The 19317-nt window shown below is 48.0% G+C and overlaps 1 protein-coding gene across 1 annotated transcript in view; it reads right to left on the bottom strand.

Annotated features, from left to right (window-relative positions):
* Positions 1-18584, bottom strand: part of Ftz-f1 (ftz transcription factor 1) — a 38800-nt gene extending 20216 nt beyond the window's left edge. The window contains 2 exon segments of the mRNA XM_078184877.1: positions 14470-14758; positions 14837-18584. Coding sequence (XP_078041003.1) covers positions 14470-14758; positions 14837-15763 — 1216 coding nt within the window. The 5' untranslated portion in view covers positions 15764-18584.
* Positions 18585-19317: the final 733 nt, after the last annotated feature.

The following is a 19317-nucleotide window of genomic DNA, read 5'->3' as shown; positions in this document are numbered from 1 at the left end:
TCCGTAATTAATCACGGGAAAGAGTTTCCCGTAAAGAAAACGCCGGTTAAACGAAGCCAGCATAATATCCGATTAGACCGCGCGGATCCCTGTTTTTACAATAATTGGAATACGGAAACATCGAAGAGTAAGAAATAAGTTACCGCCGGTAGCTGCTGTTCAACATAAACCCGTGCATATTATAAATGCGTAACGATCCGGAATTCGCCCATTAGAATGAAAATTGATACTTTCATATTTATAAATGATTTTTTTTCTTTTTTTCAACCATCGAAAATTTGCATAGAAATGCACGGTACAACGTTGAATAAAAGAGAACGTAATCCGTATCTAGATCTGTATCCACTGAACTATAACTGTGATTAACAAAGTAGCAATGTCACAGCGGTGCTTATTACCAGTGACTAATGCTGTGCACACGTGATCGGAATCAGCACTTCCATTAGTATAGCTCGGCGCACTTTTTTTTTACTCCGTTTACTGTTTATTTATGTATCCTGTATGTACGATACCCTTACACTGAGCGCGCTGTTCACCTGGTCGCCGACGACTGTGGATGCTCGGGCGTGTTTATATTTTTTTTGCCGGCGATTTAACCACGCGTTAGCAGCCACGGTGTTGTAAGAACAAGATTAAATAATAAAAATAAAGCTTACGGAAGACCGAACTCTATTCCTCAACGGTGGTTTTAAAAAACGGCTCTATTCATCAGCGCTTCATTTTCATCTCGTTTTTTCAAGCTTGGTCTACGTAATTGAGCGCGGTTATGCGACACCAGGCTGTTCAGCTAAATGTGTTGCATCTGTAACGAGGGAACGGTTTATAACTGGAGTCGATATTCGGTCTAATACAATTCTCGACGAGCAACTATCGAACAAGCCTCGTGCCTAAGTTCATCTTTATTCGCCATTGAATTCGCTTCATTTAAACGGGCGTGTGAAATGGGATTGACGTGTTACATGATGTAAATTGCAGGTGTTATTTTGTTATCCCGATATTCGCGGTGTTCCGCGATCTATTTCTGACCGCTCGCTTACCCCTTTCCCCCCGATACTATTATTGGCGAAACGATTACGAAGTTGCAAAGAAGGACGGACGGCGGTCTTCGCTCATTAGTAGACTGCGGATTCTATGTGAAATATATATTTGAAAATTGATAGAAGCAAAAATAGGAGCAATGAATTGATAATTCATACAAGCAAAAATAGAAGCAATGAATTGATAATTCATATAAGCAAAAATAGTAGCAATGAATTGATAATTCATAGGCACCTAAAATATTTAAATATTCTTACTATTTCAAGTGCTGCTAAATTGTGCCACAAGCGCATAAAATCCACGGTTTATTCGTTAGCAAAGTTATATTACTATGCTAATGAATTTTTGGGAAGCAAAGACTGCGACTTGAGAGACTGCTAAAAAATATCTGCGACTATAAGGAGCGATTCGATTGTAACAATCATTTTTCGCAATTATAAAGATCACATCCTGCAAAAAAATGTGCGAGAATTTGGGAACGCCGCAACTGATACGCTTCGACGAGTTCGCGAGATCGCTGGAAGATCAATACGCGCGTTTCGATCGGTACGATTCGACTGCCGATTTCCGTGATCCAGGAACGATCGGGAGGCGCGGCGCAGAGGACAGAGATCTCCACGTGCAGGCGGTACGAAAGAATGGCAGCCACGTCCGGCTCGCAAGGTCCGCGGCCGCGGCGACGCTAAATACAAATACGCAAGAGCCGCCGAACCCGCGGCGACGGAGAGCGCGCGTGCGTCGAAAAGAAAGGGAAATCCACTTGGCAAATCTGGTCCACGGGTCCAGTGACGTCAGGCCCTCCCCATAGAAATTAATGTGCTGCCACGTGACCACCGTCGCCCACGACCGGACCAATCAGGCGAGAGAGGTTCCCACCGTGACGACGCGCGGCCCGTAGCGTCGTCGCGCCTGCCCGTTAGTGAAGTCATCCGCGCGTTGCGAAAGAACGGCACACAAAAAGGACCGAAAAGAGACGAGAAACGCGCGCGCTTTAAAAGAAACGAAAAGGATCCGGGGATAGTCGGGACAGAAAAGCCCCGCCGCCGAATTTCTAGCGGAACAAAGAACATGATCGGTCGAGGACCGGCTCATGGGAAACTGTTCGCGTACGGAGAACGCGAGCCGCGGCCGAGTATATCCTGTTCCGATTAACCTGTCGACTTAACGTGACAAAAATTCTGCGGATCTGATGGTTTTATCGATTCGCCGGCTGACACTGCTGGAAAACTGGTAGCCGTTCGGGTTTGTTATTAAGCCTGTTAATTAGATTCCTAAATGGAAAGGGTTTTAGTGTCGCGTTAGCTACGTTCGGGACTGGCAGTCGAACGTGTAATCGAAATACGTCGGATTCTTTGTAGTAGAAATAATCGGATACGTTTCTCTTTAATCAGTCTCCCGTATCTTTTATCCTGGGTAAAAATTATTTTAATTAAGAGATGCTAATATTTGCTGATACTTTTCTACTGAATTATATTACCCGTTAGGCGCTATTTGAAATAGTCATTTGTTATTAGCTAGTTGATAGCCATTTGCTACTGTTTCATTACTTTTAAAGATATGTATATAGTAGGTTTTTTGAGTACGTAATTTGCGGCAAGAAACCGGTAAATAATAACTTTGCTTATCGGCGAGATAAAGCTTTTTGTTAATATATTGATTATATATTTGTATTAGTATGCGATGGACTTTGAATAAAAGGTCACTCGAATTCGATTACGAAGCGGCATATTCAAGCATTCGAGATGGTACAAATTGGACGCCGGTTAATAAGGACTTCCAGACGAACTGGCGTGGGCGTCAACTTCCATAGAACCACAATCCCGGTCGCATCGGTATCGAGGTATTAAAAATATTCAGTGCCGGCTTCGCCACAGATTGGCACAATGGGGAACGACAATTTGGAATTACAATAATTATTAGTTACTAAATAATTGTCGTTATGAATTACTAAATAATTGTAATTATTGATTACTAAATAATTGCAATTGTGAATTACTGAATAATTGTAATTATAAATTACTTTCTTGCATTAAGCAGAAATGAGTGAAAAAGCGATTCGACGATTAACCTTTTAGATACGGCAGGATTTTGCGCAAATAAAGTTTTTCGTAACTAAATTACGATTTTCTCTTAATATATATTTTTTCCGGATATCTATATATAGTACTAATAACATATATTCTTTTCTTAATATATTGTATATACACACTTTCACTTTAATTGTTTGCTTTAATAAATAAGAAAACAATTGAGTAAAGCACGAGCCATTCGCGAAAGCCACTATAGTGGCGCGTAGTATCTAAAAGGTTAAGTAATTTGTGGGCTGTCCTTTCTTGAACGATTGCAAAAAGTTGAATTAAGTGCAACAGTAGTCACAAAATATTTGAACGGCACTATTATTATTAATTATTATTAATATAGTTTGTTCTGTTTGATATCAGTGACGATGTAAAAATTACTTTGAGTCTATAATTATTCATCGTGTTGTAAGAGGTCTCTTTTAGATTAGACACTCCGTACATTTATCGAAAGGAAACTTAACATAAATAATGTAAAATTTATTATTAATAGACTGCAGAGCTTATACATCCATGACGAAACTCAACGACTAAAATGTAAAATCGTGAAGCCTCAATCACAAACAGAAGAAGAAAATTTTTATTTCGTGATCTAATCACTAACACAGTTACTTATAGTCACCAATCATGCACACTGTCGTAAAAGCTGCGTTATCAAAACGAACATCGAAATGCACATGCCAAAGACTCCTCGATACTCCACAGACCAACTACTTCGCGACCACAAACGTTCGATCAATCGTGCAGCCCACCAGCGAATTACTTAAATAATTATCCGTCCATTCCCGCGCCCGTCGTTCGCCCGTTCTAAAATAAGATTCCCCGAATTCGCACGGCATTTGTCAACAATGCCATGGCAGCCGAAGAACTGATCGCGGCATTCCTCGGCCGCCCTAAATAGGTCAAGAAAGTCGCATACGGCGCGGCGGGATTCGTTCCGAAAGCAGCCCGAGGTGGTTATAGCAGTGGGATAGCGGGCGTGTCAGAGGTCAAAGTTAGCGTTCCATCGGCAGTCGACGATGCCCGTGGCGCGAGAAGGGTTCGCGTGCGAATTCGGACGGGATGAAGACGGAGGCGAGAGCTCCGGGGCCGGCAAAGAAATCAAAGCTTCGGCGAAAAGAAGACGGTTGAGGCTCCACTCAACGAGGGATTACACAATCCCCGCCTCAACCTAACCTTTCTCCCCCACCACGGTCGCGCGCGCGCGCGCGCGCGCTAACAACGAAGGTAGGAGTCGAGCAAGCAGGCAAGGCAGCCAAGGCAGGTAAGCAAACGGGCAGGCAGGTTATGTTATAGGCAGACAGACAGGCAAGGCAGCCAGGCAGCCGGCCAGGTATACCACCTTCTTGCAACATAATACAATAATTATGAAATTCGTGAGTTTCTAAACAGAGGCGCGCGCGCCACGGTCTCCGTTGTACCGCCTTTTTACATATTTAAGTTGCTTTTCCACCAGATTTTCCGTCCCGGCGAGCCGCCCGTTACCTTTTACAGGCCGCGACCGGGACAATTTGGGACACACCGGTGCCGAATCCTGTTTCCGAGGGGTGGACAAAGTCCCGGCGGGCATATGGAACGATGATCTAGAAAACACTTTGGCAAGAGGACGGTTTTGGCGCGATCTTCGTACTAAAAGCCATTAACTTCTGTGGGCGACGGTGGAATTGAAATCGGAGACACGGCACCCTCCTGGTCGGCGCAGCCGTGGTCGTTGAAATTGGGCTAACGTTACAGTCGCTGCGAATTGAACGTTTCAATGACGCCGCGCACCGGGGGAATCGCTATTGCATAATGCTCTGCGGCGGGCAGAGTGTCCGAACGAAGGACGGGTGTCGGACGGAATAAGGGAAACAAAAATCGTGAGCCGTTGTTCTCAGTTGATACCGCGACGACGGTTGCGTGTTTTGGTGCCGTTTCGGGAGCATGGTATTCGTAAATATCGTTCTTGTGATTAGAGCAATGACGATGATGTCCATTGAAGGAAGGAGAAACGAAATAATGAAGAACGTAGTCATCGTTTGTGAAAGACGATGATTTTAAGATAGGGGGCCATTTTGGAACAGTTATTCGTGCAATTACTGTAACATAAGCGGTGTTACCATTATTAATTCACCGCTAAAATTAACCAAAATTAATCATTAAATTAGCCAATGTCACCTCAGGATTTCTAATATATTTCTACCTTTTATAACTAAGGATGTTCAACGTCATCACCGGGCAGCGGACTTCACGCATTAGTGAGAAAAATGGTAAAAAAAATGCGAAACAATGAGACCTAATCGAAGAGCTTAGAACGCCGTTGTATTATTTTCAATCTGTTGGTTTTATCAACGAAGCGGACACGTTTTTATTCGACCGTGGTTTATTACAGTCGGGCGTAGACAATTTTTACTTTGCGGAAAGATCAACCGGTGTCCGGTCGTCATCGTTCCCAATTCGAAGCGATATTTCTGCACGGTGATAATTTCGTTCCGATCGTGATTTGCGAACACGCGTTATTGTGTCCTTTATAGTAATGCCAGAAACGCGACATCTTCACGAGTTGGCACGCGAAGACGAACAATCGCTTTAGCTAATGCGAATCCTCTCCGGTGAGATATCTGAAAAATGCGGGTTCTTTATTGAACGATTCGGTGACGTCATTCCTTGTTTTCGCAGTTACGATCCCATGATTATCTTATTAAATTCATCGCGCGACCGCGATCTTCGGCAAGTGGCACAAGGCCCGTGCACAAGGCTCGGCACAAGCGGAAGGATATTTTAACCCTTTGCGCTCCGTTGTTCATTTTTAGGCGGTACTGATCGTAATTATGCTTACGGGATTAACTGTATTTCTGTTCCGTAAAATCTTTCAATGTATTTTGTTTAAATCAACCGAACTCCAAAAGTGAGCCCAAGGTATGTTCTTTTATAAGAACGATTGCATTAGGATTATAATGAATTTCTTAACAGCTTCCGTCACTTTTGTTTCAATGTCTTCTAAATATTCGGTCGTTCTGACGATTCGATTACATTTTAAAATAATAAATAATCTAATTTGGATCAGCAAGGTAGTTTTAGTGTTATCCTATGGAACTATTTCTAACGTTCCATCCTTTCGTATCTTCTTGAAAGCGTTACTTACGGGGCACGTGACCGCCGGTTTTCTCGAGTTTATCGATTTATTCGATTCAGCTAAAACCCGCGTTACGAAATACATAATTAATTCGCATCACCGATCGTTTTTCACCTGCAACTCTTACGAACGGCCGAGCCGTGTACTGCACGACTACCCGCCGTGTGTCCGACGTACGGAGCGAGTTCTTTCGAGTTCGTCGATTTATTACACTCTACGAAAACAGGAATTACGAAATATATAATCAATTCATCCGAACAGTCATTTTTTTCCACTCTTGCGCTCACGTCTTCGCGAATAAAAATACGTCCGCGATTCTGTCAACCGTGATCCATTAGACTGCGAATCCTCGCGCAAAATATAAATTAAATGAAACAGAAATTAATCAGAAATATATTGCTTTTGTTAATAACTCACTTAGCAAGAACGAAACGATTAAATTCGTCTTACGTCTTCGACAATTTCATATTTTATTTAGAGTATAATTTGCTTACGGCTTGCTGCGATTAGACTGTAAGTAAATGCCCTTGGAAATATAATAGGAAAGGAAAGAACAAATGATTCATTTTGTTATAATTAATTATGCGAGATCGCAGTCTAGCGTTCAGAGAATATTTTGTCGAGAGTATGCGAACGATAACATTTAATTGCAAGAGTCTGCTGGTGGTTCTCTGGTTGAGGAACACCGTGTAGAGAATCGGCAGAGACAGAGCCGACCGATTTCGTTTGCGCAGAGAGACCCATTGACCGCTCTCACTTTTACGGGCATGAACCACCGAGTATCGATGGGGCTAATCGAACGCTCAATATTCCCCTGGCCGGAGGGATCGTTCCCTCGGCAACGTGCGCGCACATCCACGTGGCCGGCAGATGCGGACGAGACGTGTCCCCGGTGTATTTTTCGCAGTCGTAAACGGGCGTACTCTCGTTATTACCTTTAATGGCCCCCGTCTTCGACCCGCTTTTAATATCGGCACTCGGCGAACAGTTTCGGTTCCTCCGCGGGAAAACGACGACGACGACCCTGACCCGGTGTCGGTCCTCTTTTACATCCATCAATTACGCTTTTACGCTTAAGGATCCACCGGACAGTACCATAACCGCTCTACCCTCGGAAACTGCACAGGCGTTCCTTCAACAAAGCTAAGACCCCGAGCGTCCACGTTAGGAGACGCCGTTGTAAGAATTGGAAACGCGTTTCAGGAACGTCCGTTCGATACTAATCGACTTCAGATTATGGCGATGATTCGTTTACGGTCGTCTTTTGTTTCCCCTATTGTTGCAAATGATCACTGATCGTTTTTGTTACGAATTTATTAGAATTCGCGGGTATATCGTCGCGGCGGAATGCGGATTTATCGGCGAAATAAACATTGCATCTGTTGCAACAATCGGGGGTTATTTTTATCCGCGGTTATTTCATTGGCGCCACTGTTTTGAAGTTTACATACTCGATTTTGTTGCAGCTCTGCTTACGCATTTTCATTCGCTAAAATATCGTGAAACGAAAATAGAAATATATTAAATCAAGGGATAAATTATTTATATGTAGCGTGCATTTTATGTTATATTATATCTTGTGTTAAATTCATTTGCAGCCGCCAAAGATAGTGAAAACTATTCGTGTACTAAATGGACATAATTTAATATAGAGATATTTTAATTGGACGAACTGATTATAAAAGAACATATTAATTCTTATTATTCTACGTATCGCGATCTATGAAGCAAGCGTCTCGATCCGGCGAATCCCGACAAGATGGCGGCTCGAAGGGGTAAGCGAACGTGCCTCGGTCGCGGCGCAACCGAAGATTACCATTTTCGGGGACAACTTGCGCAACAATTATTATAAAACTCGTCGGCCTGGACTATACGAGGAACCGAATATTTACCAACAAAAATTCCTTACGCGGCCGATCGGCCGGGAAATTCGAACCGGGTGCCCCGCGAGTGTGCTCCGATTGCCAGGAGAAATGCCGAATCGTCGGTTTCGTTAAGTAACAACCGTTAAGTAATGCTTAAGTAGCGCGCGCGCGGCGAATCTTTTACGCGCGGCGTGTCATAACGCGCACGCCGGTGACTTTCGGCGTCGAAAGTCGCCGGGGTGATCTCTCGCGCGTTTAATTTCACCGCGACCGGTCGCCCGGTGAAAATATATTTCGGTCGTCTAATAGAAATTGGCCGGGCCGGCCGAAATGCTTTCACCGACCGACCGACGCGTTATGCGACCCGTGCCGGCGACCGTCCTACCTCAAAATTTCTAGATTCCGCTTGCGCAATTTTCTACCGGTTTGCCGTGCCCAGAGACGAGCGACACCGATTCCGCGGGACAAAAATCTGCCTTTGTTCGCGGATGGAAACCGGCTGGAACGCGCGGCTTTTTAATACCCGTCACCGGGGAAAAGTTTTCCGTGGACTTTCGTATAAGTCGATCTTTATCCCTTTACAAAGTTGACTTTTATCCATTTGTAATTGTTCGAAATATATATTGTGTTGTCCGAAAGGTAATTTACAGACAAGGATCGACAGTCTAGCTATTGTTTGTATTAACAAGTTATTAGAATAGTGGTATTAGTAAAATTTTCTGATACTGCAAGCATAAATTCTGCTAGCTTGACCATGGTCAACCCCGCGCAGTTGTGTGGCTCGATGCGCATAGAGAGTTATTAATTATTAACAGAGGATGCATCGACCGAAGGAACAAATATATTAATATAGAGATATGTTAACCACGCGGGGCCGTTCCCGGAGCAATTAAGAACACAGTGGACTCTTTAATTGCGCGTAATTATCGCTTACGGAACCTGTATCTGATTTTTGTGTAGCAGTCCACAGAAATATGGCTTTCACGTGTTGGTATCATTAAGGTATACATAAAGTTCAACTAGAATAATAATGCTACGGTTCCAGCACGGTTCGCGCATCTGCAGGCGTACCCTGCGGACGGATAAAATCTGCGGTTCAGCGAAGAACCACCTTAAATCAGGGATCAGTGCTAATTGCATTATACCTGGCGCTTGTTAACGGCGCTAGTTATCCTAATATATTAATTAAACTGTTTACCGTATTATCGGGGCGGCGAAAATAAATTGGGGTGCGTCAGGACGCGCCAAGTATAATCAACACAGTACGGTTCTATAAAAATGATCGAGAGCCTCTGGGTGTTAATGAATCGAAGTGAAGAGAAACGGACAACGATTCTCCCTGGAAACAGAGTTTCTCTCGAAATATAACCGATCAAAGCCGTCTTTTGTCCGTTCGTGTTTGCTCGCGTCGGCGATTGGTTAGCGCGAAATCATTCCGCCGAAAGCTATGGAAATAATTCGGAGAGCAGGATCCGCGCGAACACGGACAAGTGAAAGAACGTCGTTGTCTCCCTTTCGAGCGAGCGAAACAAGAGCGCGGTTCATTAGAAAATTAAGGACCCCGGGAACCATTATCGTTGGCATTAGATATGCCGAGTTTTTCGCGCGGTAATTATGCCTCGGACGGTATCGGTCGCGCGGCCGATTATCACGTTACATAATTTTACGACCGCGCATTTCGGGAAGTAACGCTGTTAAGCGTTGACCGCCGCGCGCGCGGCCGTTACGTCCCGTGCCAGCAAAATACAAACACGCCGACGTTATTTCTTTTCCTTCGTTCGTTCCCGATTTGCTGTTGCCGCGCGCGACACGTTTTCGCGGTTCCGACCATTAACACGGCGCAAACATTACAGAAGAACCCCGTCGATCTCTCGCGAATGTTTGATTTTCGTGTTTGCCTGCGCGTACACGTCGCGGCGCCGACGCGATCGTTCCCGCTTAACGCGCCGGCCAACATTTTCAGCGGCAAAGGGAAACGTTCGCGAATTCTCGGCCGTGCCGTTTCGAAAACGGCGTCCGCCGGCCGATTTGTAACGTCACGAGAAATTTTCGGGACCGGACCGAAGCGCCGGTAGCTGTTTCGTCGGCCCGACGAAGAAAATGGATGCGAACGAGAACCGACTACGCGACTGCGAATTATTCGCAGCTGCGGAACCGAAGCACCAGCGTCAATATTTGATCGCGGTCGCGCGGGCATATGGCGCGCGCGCTCGAAAATGGAATTAAAAACTCGATCTCTACCGTTGCCGCTGCGTCTGGTTTCTAGTCACGAGTTTACGTGTCCCCGCTAATTTCTGTGTAACACAGACGCCGGTCATCGGCACCTCGCCTCCTCCACGGAATCGGTTGGCACTTTCTATTTAAAATCCATCAATTCTAGATGAACTTAAAATATACACAGCGCATAAAAACTCTCCCGACATTTGCATCGAACGACTTGAATCTTTTTAACAACGTTAAATTAGTTCGACTAATGCATTATCAGTGAACGAAATAATTCTCTTCGTTTTGTTATCACTCGGAGTGACGAAGCTTTTTTATCCGAGCCTATAACCGGCGGCACTTGTTAACTTATATGCATATCAAACATTTCGTAGAAATCGGCTGACGTTGCGCGCTGTTAAAATTTAAAGTTCGCGAAAATAGCAGCCAACCAGGAATAGGTAATTCTTTAACTATTTCAATGGCTGTGTATTGACTATGCATCAGTATATGTCGATTATGTTAAACGTGAACGGTAAAACAATGCTGGATGCGGTAATGCTTAAGTTACAACGCTATTGCTTCGGTTCGAAGAAATAAAAGAGATTCCGTGATCTCGTGGAAGGAACGCCGCGCTCGCAGTATCCAGCCGATGGTTTTCGATCGGCTGCGAAGCAGATCCCGTGGCAACGTTCATTACGCCGAACGAGCCTTGCTCCCGTATTCATGGGCCAGCGCGAGCCGGCCAGGTCTGTTGCAGAATCGTGACAGGTGTCGTCGCGCGATTACGAGCGTATTTAACTGTCGTTTCAACTTCGATTTCTACCCGTCTTTAAACACCGTTAAAGCAAAACCGTAAACCCGCCAGGCGCGTTTCAACGAACACACAAAGGTGCGCGTTAATTGCCATACGCTTCGATTTGCGTAATTTAGAGATTCGCGTGGGATCGAGTTCGCGCAAAGGCGGCGCCCCGACGAAGTCCGAGTGCAAAGTCATCCGTTCGCTGTAGCAAGAGGTGTAACCGATTAATGAAAAATGTGCAGTTCGAAAGGTCCGGCGAACAGGTGCTTCAACAGCAGAAAAACTGTCAGCTTCGGCGTGTTGCCAGCTTCGATTATTCACCAAACAGAAATGAATTACGTAGTCTCGTTTCGAATCCGAACTAGATGACCCGATTTTTAAGTGAGCTGAGACAAGCTCAGAGACAATCGTATTATTCCGATGCGAATGAGAGTTCTCGTTAACCCCTTGCACCGCGATTACGTTCGCAGGTATGTCGAGATTAACACTGTTTCTCGTTCGATCATTTTCATGACGATACGAGAAAATGTTCGTTTCCTGTTCACACCTGTTTACCTTCGTTTCTAGATTATCATGGAAGCATAATTTTCTTTCGATCTCGAAGAGATTAATAACATTCTCATTTAGTGAATTCTGTACGATATCTTATTAACTAGTCTGACTCGTTGTTACAGTGCAAACAGTTAAATATCGTTGCGAAACAAATTAATTACGGAGAATGAAAAATATAGGTTGATTAACATCAGACCTATTAACATCAAACCAATAAATGATTTAAACCTTTTCTGTTACAATTGTTGACATAAAAATATTTTCATAATAAATGGAAATTATTAATGTATATTATAATAAAAATCGTATTAAGTGAATTCAATCTTGTCAATGTTGTAAAACAATATACAGTAGTCGCGTTTATGACATGGTAGTTCTAGTGATAAAGCGGGTCGATCGAGGATCCGTTAAACTCAATTTTCCACGTCGACCGGTGTTTTTACATTTCTGAGCAGCGTGCAAGTAAGAAACTGTTTCCTTTCGTAAACGCTCGCAAGCACTCTGGAAACTTTCCGCGTTGAGCAATCCGTGCGCCGGTGTAGGAACGCCGTGGAAAACGGCGTGCAAAGGCGGCAATTGCGACAGAGCCTGTTTCGAGATTCGCTTAATCGCCGGGCCTTGAGGGCCTAGACCCAGTTACTCGAATTGCATTAGACGCTTCTCGTCCCCCTAGCAATGAGGCCCCGAGGCACGCCAACATTTCGGCGACGATCGTCGACGACCGATCACGACTTTCCCCCCAAAAAATATTGCATCGTTCGAACGCCAACGAGAAACCGCGTGAAACGCAGCCAGAGAATCCAACGGCGAATCTAACCACAAAGTTGAAGAAGCACCAGTATTAATACATGTCGAGAAACTGAAAGAGTACACGTGAACCGTTCTCATTTTCAGAAAAGAGAAAGTGTGCCGTGTTTGAATTATTTGAACAAATGCAACACATTTTGGAATCTGCTTGAACAGCTGGTTCGTTCTTCTAACTTCAATAAAATTTCCGAAATATTCGACTAAACGAATTTCGATTGTTGCTTCAACAAAATTTCGAATAACATTATACTGGATCGTTGTCCTACACCTTGAATGTTGCATCGAAATCGGTTCTTTATAATGTATTGCGAGACCAGTCTAATTTTCCTCGTAACACGGGTAACAGAAAAACCCCGGTGAACTACTTTCTACCGAGGTTGCACGAAAAATCGCAATTTCGGCGTGTTCCCTTGTTAGTACTTCATTAAGAAGTGGAGCTGCCGTCGCGCGCCGCGTTTTCTCCTTATTAATATATTTATGATGGTAATCTCGGTGTGCCAATACTTTCGTCCAGCGTCGCGTATCGCGAATTCCTTTATTGCGCATGTAGGAACGGTTTGCTTAATCGGTTTCGTGTACGAATGCGTCCGCGAACCGCGCCGCCGTGGCGCGACATTAACGATATTAAAATTGACAATGGAACGCGAGCAGGCGCGTCGATCACCGCCGCGGAACAGAGAGAGGAAAGCATGCTGGTTGGATCGCGTCAAAAAGCGTTAGAACGTCGAAAGAATTCGCGAAGGAAGACAGTATCGGTTGATCGCTTCACGGCGTGTAATAAGGTTAAGTTCGTAGGAGCGTGATGCGGGAACGGTCGAGCGCGGCCGAGATTGGCCGAGGGTTATCGAGAGGGGCCGAACGGTGCCGAACTCCGTGGACCGACGTGCACGCGTTCGCGCGTAAACGGCTTTTGACGTATCGGCCGGGTACGTGTACGCAGAAAGATACTGAATCGGAGATAACGCAAAGGTTGATAATAATGTGGTAACGTTAAACGTGCGGCCCGATATCGTGGGAGCTATTCCGGTCGTTCGTTAACACGCGGTGAAAGTAAATAATAATCTCAGGCACAATAGAATTTAAAAGACTCGCGAGCACCCGTTGTCCGACACGCGTTCACGACTCTCGATGCGGTTAACCAAAGTGTGGATATCAACAGCTATTCGAGCATCGGTTCTATCATAAATTTTTCAAGATTTAATGTAACGCAGAAAAAATGCTGAATGCTCAACACCGCGACGACACCTCTAATTTGTTGCCCCGTGTAATCTATGGTCACGGTAAACGCCATTTGCATACCCGTGTTGTTTCGTCATCGTGTACCCATTGTGAACCTGTTGTCGGCGATAAAGAAGAAAAACCTAGAACCGAGCTGTGCCAAAAATGGTTCACGTTCCTGGTTCGACAGGTCAGGTGGCTTCTTTACACGTTGCGTGTACACACGCTTGTGGAGAAATGATGCGCGACCCACGGTTACGTTGCATAATTGGATATCGGAGTCGACACGGGCGCATACGCGTGCGCTTTCGTTCTTTCACCGTCTGCATAAAAAATCGCGGCGAACAACACCCGCATGCATCGCTTTCACATCCAAAAAAATAAATAGGCGCCCATATCGTCGGCCGAATAAAATCTGCTTACGAAATGTCACGAAATTCGTTCTTCCTCTGTTTACCATTCCCGTCATTACGGATCGGTCTTTCTCGCGATATTTTCGGAAGGATCCTATCAAGTACGAATGCGCGATTGCAGCGAAGCGTGTACCGGCGACGCACGGCAAAACATAACCTCTATACAGCAATTAACTGTGCGCGTTGTACACACTTCAGGATTATTCTATAATATGGTACGAGATAAGACGAAACTCGTGACACTGGCCCCTTCTCAAGGGGCTGTCCGTTGATATTTTGAAAAGAACAGTGTGATGAGTTTCCCTCTCATTACGGTACACAGAATCATCCCCGTAATGTGCAAGCCTACGTGTTAAATAAAAACAAGATGTAAACTCACCCTCGAGCTTCATGCCGACTTCGAGGCACTTCTGGAAACGGCAGTAGGGACACCGTTTCCGTTGCGTCTTGTCGATGTGGCAGGACCTCTCAGCGACGCACGTGTAGACCTTCTTGTTTTGGACGGTGCGTTTGAAGAAACCCTTGCAGGACTCGCAGGTGAGTAGCCCGTAGTGGTATCCGGAGACCTTGTCGCCGCATACAGGACACAGCTCCTCGATCACGATGTCCTTGGTGTCGGGAAACTCGGACGGGCACGGTATCGACCCGGTCACGATGCCAACCCCGACCTGGCCCAATCCAGGATGATAGAGGGTACCAGATGGTAAAGAGTAGGTGGTAGTAGGAATGGCGACATTGCCGCTTACCGTAGCGGATCCGCCGCCCCCTGCGCCACCTTGGGTACCACCGCCGCCAGCAGCGGGGTTTCCAGCGGTGGGCCCACTGCCGCCAGCGGCACCCGCACCACCACTACTCGCACCACCACTACCCGTGCCACCCGCTCCCCCACTAGCGGGTCCTCCGTTATAACCGCTGCCGCTACTCTCGAGGGCCGTCGACGTTCCGCAGCTACCCCCTGCGCCGTTAGCCGCGCCGTTGCTGCCGCCATTACCTCCGGCCCCGCTTCCGGCCCCTGTTGGCGAGAACAGACACGTGTACACCTTCTTGTTGCCGCAAGATCCGATCTCGAGTGCCGAAGATGCGGCGCAGCCACCGGTCCCGCCGTTGTTACCATTTCCACCGCCTCCTCCTCCTCCGCCACCGCCACCGCCGCCGCCACCGCCGCCGCCGCCGCCGCCGCCTCCGCCTCCGCCACCTCCCCCACCGCCCGTCGGCGAGAACAGACACGTGTATACTTTCTTGCTGCTGCATGGCGAGCTGTTGCGTTTAAAGAAACCCTTGCAAGACTCGCATGTAAGCAAACCGTACTGATAGCCGGACATTTTGTCGCCGCACATGGGGCACCGTTCCTCCAGAGCGGTCGAGTCGAAGAACGCCGCGTCGAAACTTGAGATACCGGTCTGCGAGTGGGCCTGATTGTGTACCGACAACTGTTGCTGCTGTTGTTGCTGTTGGGACTGCGACTGGTGACACATGGCGGCGGGCGGGCTTTGGGCGCAATTGCCATATGGCGAGGAGCCGTAATGCGATTGCTGCTGCTGTTGTTGCTGTTGCTGCTGGGACTGTTGTTGACCGGCACCGGCCGCACCTTGGGGACTACCCTGCGGGCTTAGATGGAACGGCGACATATTCAGGGATATCAGGCCCGAATGCTGCTCCATCTCCAATAACATATCACCCTTGCGCAAGCACTGCACGGAGGAACGTGCTCGTGGCGTATCGGCTCATATATGATGCGGTGGAGAATACTCTTGTGTCAGCTGACTCGGGCCACAGTCGGTAACGTTATTACCCTTTTCTTTCCTATTATTTTCTTTTTCTTTCCGTTATTGCGAATGTGGCCTAGCGTGTGTGAATGTGTGTGAATATGTACGCGTGTATACGTGTGTGCAATAGCAGCGACGGTTATAGATTCACTGTAGTTTTCAAGCGAAAACGGTGCACACGAACTCGTGCAAGGTCGGCGGTACTTCGATGCTAGAGTACCACCGATAATGTATGACAGTGTAATGACGATGACGACGACGATGACAACGACGACGACGACGACGAAGACGACGACGACGTTGACAACATACACGAGGTCGATCGCATAAATACACTAGGGTCCTCCCTTGGCACGTACAATATATCGATCACCAGTCACGCTTTTCCGTGGCACACGTCAAAGAACGAACCCATCGCGCACCACTCGCTTCATCGTACCGTGCGACTACGTCCGAATCATGGTAGAACGTGATCGTTGTGTCCCCATAAAAATATGAAGAAATAAAAGATGGCTGTCACTGTCGCATGCCCCGAGGACGCGACTCCGTATGCTTACGGAACAACAAACCACCACGCCGTCGTCCCTCGTTCCTATATCTCGCCGCGGAGACCACTGATAATCCAGCGTTAAATCGTGACACGGAACAACCGATCGGCACAACACGAGACCGAACCGAACGGCCGGCTGGTCCACGCCACCGGGGACCGCCTCGAGTGGTTCACCGGACAGAAAAAACAATCGGCCCGGTCGTTTCCTCGAACACGCGAACCGGCGGTCGCGTTACGGGGCGATCGCGCATGCGCGTACGCGAAAACAAAGTTTAATCCACGGCGTTGTCACAGAACTAGTAACACCGCGGATACCCGCGAAGTAAATAGGGCGAGTAGAGGTAGCGCGCACTCACACTGCAATAATCCAAAAAGTATAATACTCCGTTGAAAACGATGGTGCCCGCTAAGTCCGACTGTTGTAAGCGAGAGTGATCGAGTAAGACTGGCGAATAACTACACCGAGGCAGAAGAATAACGAGAGAGAGAAAGAAAGAGAGAGAGAGAGAGAGAGAGAAAAGAGAGAACGGCGCGCGTGAGAGAGAAAAGGAGAATCCTCCAGATCCCCGAACGCACGACTTGACAGCTCGGCTATCTGCGTACGACTAGTTGTCTTCTCGCCTCGTTGCTTTCCCGAAGGGCCCACCCCCTCCCCGCAGCCGCCCTACTGTCGACACATGGAGGTAGGCAGTGTCGGGAGATCGTCTCGTGAGACACACGTCACGTATATCACAGCCAGCTAACCAGCAGCAAGACGAAGAAGACGACGATCCACGACGGTCCCTTGGTTGTCGTTATTATTTTGTCTGGTTGCGCCGTACTTCCCGCGGCAGAAAGAAACACGCGTCACCGCGGCTACGTCGTCGAGAACCACGCGCGTATACCGCAGACACACACTGTGCTCACGCTCGCGATCGTAAACGAAACGAAACGAACGCAACGAAACACGTTCGGTTTCGGCCGGCACAGAGAGACGGATACGCGCTTCAACCGTGACACCGTCCGGAGTAAAATAAAATTGGCAGAACCGGGAGAACGGCGAGAGGCGCGCACCGTTGGGCTCCCTTCGCGTTTCGGTGGGTATAGAGGAGAGGAGAGAACGAGCGCGCGCGTGTCCCTTTACCGACGGGCACGGGTCGAGTGCGAGACCGCGGGAGCGAGAGAGAAAAGCACGGCCGTATAACCAACACAGCGCACGGCATAAGTGAAAGTGATTCAGCAGCGCATGCCACCGCGCGCGGCCAGGTGCCCGAAGGAGTAGTGGAGGTGCCTCGGAGGGCCCCGTCTGGTGGGGGGGCGACACGCGGTTCGGGAGGAGAGGGAGACCAGGGCGCGGAGGAGTACGGGAGGGCTCGGGAGGTATTGCCGCGGTCGAAGGGATTCAGGGAGGAGGGGAGAAGGAGGTTGCACGCCGGATGGAGGGGATGACCTACTTACGGAACCAGGTCTATGTCGGCCGGAGAAGTATTGTCCCCGTACGCTCCCGCGCCGGTCTGCCGCCGTCACCGCCGCCGTTTTGTCGACCGTATTTGTCGTCGGTGCTGCCGGCGAATACCCCGACGCACGTGTGCACACGAGCCCGCACGGGATTCGATGGGAATCGATACAAGACGAATCACCGACGTCGTCCGAACTCGATCTTTCGGAGGGTCTCATTTACGCAACGCGCTCGGGTCGCCCGAAAAATTCGGCGCCGATAACGACCGCCCGATTCGATCTACGCGATTCAGAGTCGGCCTCGATCGGGATTCGAAGATCGAAACGAATTACATAGACTTTTACTCCGAACGTGCCGAGTAGGATCCGTCCCGCGTGTAACGCGACCCGACGTATTTAGACGACGCGTGTATCTCTACGCACGGTTGATTTTTTTTTCATCGGCGACGAGGATAACGCGAGAAAGATCGGAATAGACGGTATAGAGTACCGCGAACAACTCTTGCTTTCAAAGAGCACAGGGGAGCCAAACAGAGAGTCGCGGTAAGCGGGCACAGGGCAGGCGCACAGGCCACATACAGGCCGTGGCTGGGTCAACAGTAACGCCGTTGGCACTCCCCGACAGTGCCAGTGCTTCTCTGTGTGTACGTCGCAGTAGATGTACGACGCGAGAAGGTGGGGAGACCCACTGACCCAGTTCGCTGAGAACATGACGCAGCCGCGACTCACTCCCTCTCATTATGTCTTTCTCCCTCTCCCACTCTTTCTCTCTCCTGCTCGCACTCGCACACACACACTCTCTCTCTTCCTCTGTTGCTTCGTCCCTCCTCTCTACACCCCCTGTAACCCTCTGGTATCCAGCTCGGGCATCCCACCCTCCCCATCTTGTCCTCCGTCACTGTTCCGCGCGCGCCGGAGCCTGTCCTTACTCTTCTGCATGCTTCGCCACCCTAAACTCGCGCGTCTATGTCTTTTTTCCTCTTTCTCATCCTTCCATCTTCTGCCCGCTGTTCGTCTCGCTTTCCTGTCTTACCCTTGCTCCCTCTTTTTTCCGCCATGTCGTCTTCGCCGTCTTTTTCTCGCTACCTCTGTCCCGTTCCCGTTCCCGATCTCTTTCTCCGTCGACGGAGCGCGGATATTTTCTTTCTCTGACACTACCTCTCTCGAATGCCCCCTCGCGCCCCCCCCCCTCCCCCCTGCCCCATAGGCCCCCTCATTCCGCCCCGCGCCTTGCTTATTCACTTCGAACGTAATTGTCGCGCTCTTTTCCGTCCAAGTAACCGTGCGCGCCTGCCGTAATAGCGTGTACACACGTTTACGTGCGGCGCGGCTCGGCCGTGCCCCGTCCATGTGTCCCCCGTACGTATGTTTGTGCGTATATACACACGGCGGGACGGTGTGCGCGCGCGAGCCGCACACAGTGTCATCGACGAATGCACGCGAGCAACTATTGCGAGCGTGTTGTCATCGTCGC

Source organism: Augochlora pura, chromosome 7 (assembly GCF_028453695.1).
Source record: "Augochlora pura isolate Apur16 chromosome 7, APUR_v2.2.1, whole genome shotgun sequence".
Classification (NCBI taxonomy): domain Eukaryota; kingdom Metazoa; phylum Arthropoda; class Insecta; order Hymenoptera; family Halictidae; genus Augochlora; species Augochlora pura.
The sequence above is the reverse complement of the archived record's forward strand: the minus strand, read 5'-3'. Positions and strand labels throughout refer to the sequence as shown.